The sequence below is a fragment of the Alexandromys fortis genome, unplaced genomic scaffold, assembly GCF_014885135.2.
Source record: "Alexandromys fortis isolate MF-2015 unplaced genomic scaffold, M_Fortis_MF-2015_v1.1 scaffold_83, whole genome shotgun sequence".
In the NCBI taxonomy this organism is placed as follows: Eukaryota; Metazoa; Chordata; class Mammalia; order Rodentia; family Cricetidae; genus Alexandromys; species Alexandromys fortis.
This window is the reverse complement of record NW_026068001.1, coordinates 1,697,150-1,700,315: the sequence shown is the minus strand read 5'-3', so window position 1 is coordinate 1,700,315 and position 3,166 is coordinate 1,697,150. Positions and strand designations below refer to the sequence as shown.

General features: G+C 46.5%; 1 protein-coding gene across 1 annotated transcript in view; it reads left to right on the top strand.

Moving 5' to 3' along the window:
- Usp11 (ubiquitin specific peptidase 11) overlaps positions 1-3,166 on the top strand; it is a 32,123-nt gene that overhangs the window by 12,917 nt on the left and 16,040 nt on the right. The window contains exons 3-8 of the mRNA XM_050160846.1: positions 187-413; positions 877-1,022; positions 1,142-1,203; positions 1,694-1,793; positions 2,256-2,429; positions 2,746-2,956. Of these exons, the coding sequence (XP_050016803.1) occupies positions 187-413; positions 877-1,022; positions 1,142-1,203; positions 1,694-1,793; positions 2,256-2,429; positions 2,746-2,956 (920 nt within the window). The remainder of the gene's footprint in view (positions 1-186; positions 414-876; positions 1,023-1,141; positions 1,204-1,693; positions 1,794-2,255; positions 2,430-2,745; positions 2,957-3,166) is intronic.

Here is a 3,166-nt window from a genome sequence, read left to right as displayed (position 1 = left end):
ATTGTGGGTGGGGCGTGTGTTAGGTTTCTATGGAACCGGAGGAGGAGGAAGAGCATGTAGGCTGTGTGTGTCTGCAGGCCAGAAGAGGGCACCAGATCTCAGTACAGATGGTTGTGAGCCACCATGTGGTTGCCGGGAACTGAACTCAGGACCTTTGGAAGAGCAGCCAGTGTTCTAACCACTGAGCCATCTCTCCAGCCCCCAACAGTTTGGGGTCGGTCCAGAGGTGTATGGACCTGTCTTCCCCTACTGGTTGGGTAGGTTTATGGGTGTCGGTGCTCCTCTGTCTTCACAGGTGATAGAACTTCCTGGCCTACGAAAGGTGGAATTATACCCGATCGAGCTCCTGCTCGTCCAGCACAGTGATATGGAAACAGCTCTCACCATTCGGTTCAGCCACACTGATTCTGTGGGTGAGTCTCGGGGCCTCTGGGATGGGCTGGATTTCAGCTGTTTGAGTCGGGTGCAAAAGAGTTATGAGTGTGGGGGGCTGGAGAGATGGCTCAGTGGTTAGAGCATTGCCTACTCTTCCAGAGGTCCTCAGTTTAATTCCCAGCAACCACATGGTGGCTCACAACCATCTGTAATGAGGTCTGGTGCCCTCTTCTGGCCTGCAGACATACAGACAGAATATTATATACATAATAAATAAATATAAAACAGAATTAGAATATTGTATACATAATAAATATTTTAAAAAAGATTAAAAAAAGAGTTATGAGCGTGTTAAGTGTGTGAGTTACTCATTTTTGGAGATTGATTTGAGGGCACAGATATTGGCTAAGTAAACAAAGTCTGAAAACGAGCTAAAGCCATCAAACAAGTAAGTATTCTGGGACCCCGGAATATACAGTCTTGTTCCGTCGCCCTCCACAGACTTCGTCTTGCAAACAGCTCGGGAGCAGTTTCTGGTAGAGCCTCACGAGGATGCACGCCTCTGGATCAAGAACTCTGAGGGCTCTTTGGATCGGTTGTGCAACACCCAGGTCACACTGCTCGAGGCCTCCATTGAGACCGGGCAGGTAAGCCTGGTGGTCAGGGACGTGCAGGGCAATTAAGACTGGTGGTCAGGGACGTGCAGGGTGTGCCTCCGGCCCTTTCATTAATGCTTCTCTTTTTCCTTTCTCTACTTCTAACCTAGCTGGTCATCATGGAGACCCGAAACAGAGACGGCACCTGGCCCAGCGCACAGCTGTGTGGCATGTGAGCCCTTGCTTGGGGTGTCGTGGAGAGTTGGGGTACCCCATAGTAGGTGTACAGAACCTACAAATACAGAGCAACCTACCCGTCATAGTAGGCTCTTAGCTCATAGGGTTTCTCTTTTTTTTAAAAAAAAAAATTATTTATTATGTATACAACATTCTAAATTTTTATATTTATTTATTATGTATACAGTATTCTAAGTTTTTATATTTACTTATTATGTATACAATATTCTAATTTTTATATTTATTTATTCATTATGTATACAATATTCTAATTTTTTTATATTTATTTATTTATTATGTATACAATATTCTGTGTACCTGTATGTCTGCAGGCCAGAAGAGGGCACCAGACCCCATTACAGATGGCTGTGAGCCACCATGTGGTTGCTGGGACTCAAACTCAGGACCTTTGGAAGAGCAGACAATGTTCTAACCGCTGAGCCATCTCTCCAGCTCAGCTCATAGGGTTTCTCATTCCATCCCAGGAACAACACACCGGAGGAGGATGAAGACTTCCGGGGACAGCCGGGCATCTGTGGCCTCACCAACCTGGGCAACACATGCTTCATGAACTCGGCCCTACAGGTTGGGCCATTAGAGCTATGTCGGGCACAGCTATGGGGATTAGGTATTGGGGACGGAGCTAGGGGATGGAGGGGGGTGATGATTGCAGGGCGCCAGATCTCTTTACAGATGGTTGTGAGCCACCATGTGGTTGCCAGGACTCGAACTCAGGACCTCTGGAATAGCATGCAATGCTCTAACCACTGAGCTATCTCTCCAGCCCTTCCTGATCCTTTTACTGGATCCCCACTGCCAACCCTTCTTCCCCATTCTGTCTCCCATTTCCCTCTTCTTCCTCCTTCCTCCTTCCCTTTCCTTTTCTTACTTTTCCATGTGGTTGCCGGGACTCGAACTCAGGACCTCTGCAATCGCATGCAATGCTCTAACCACTGAGCCACCTCTCCAGCCCTTTCCTTTTCTCACTTTTCTCGCTTTTCCACCTCACCTCTCCTCCGCCTCTTTCGCTGGACCCTACGACCACAGTGCCTCAGCAACGTGCCGCAGCTTACGGAGTACTTCCTCAACAACCGCTACCTGGAGGAACTCAACTTCTGGAACCCTCTGGGCATGAAGGGGGAGCTCGCCGAGGCCTACGCTGACCTGGTCAAGCAGACTTGGTCTGGCTACCACCGCTCCGTCGCGCCGAGTGTGTTCAAGGTGCGACTCTACCCCCTGGGCTCTCCTACCCTTCCTTCCTTTTTTTCTTAAGATTTTCATATTTTTTATATATTTACTTATTTATTATATATACAATATTCTGCCTGCACATATTCCTGCAGGCCAGAAGAGGGCATCAGACCTCATTACAGATGGTTGTGAGCCACCATGTGGTTGCCGGGACTTGAACTCAGGACCTTTGGGAAGAGCAGGCAGTGCTCTAACCACTGAGCAATCTCTCCAGCCCCCCACCCTTCCTTTCTTTTGGTCCTCCTGACTCCTGCTGACTCTACAACACCCGGCTGTCCCCTCACAGAACAAGGTCGGCCATTTCGCATCCCAGTTTCTGGGCTACCAGCAGCATGACTCGCAGGAACTGCTGTCATTCCTCCTGGACGGACTGCATGAGGACCTCAATCGAGTCAGAACGAAAGAATATGTGGAGCTGTGCAATGGTGCTGGGCGGCCGGATTTGGTAGGCTACCCTCTCTGGTTTCCCATACCTACCTCAGAGTATCCCCAATTAGGCTCCTGTCCTTCATAAACTTCTTTTCTTTAAAAAAAAATTATTTGTTTATTTGTTTTATTTATTATGTATACAATATTCTAATTTTTATATTTATTTATTATGTGTATAATATTCTAATTTTTATATTTATTTATTATATATAAAACTCTAACTTTTTATTTATTTATCATGTATACAATATTCTAATTTTTATATTTATTTATTATAT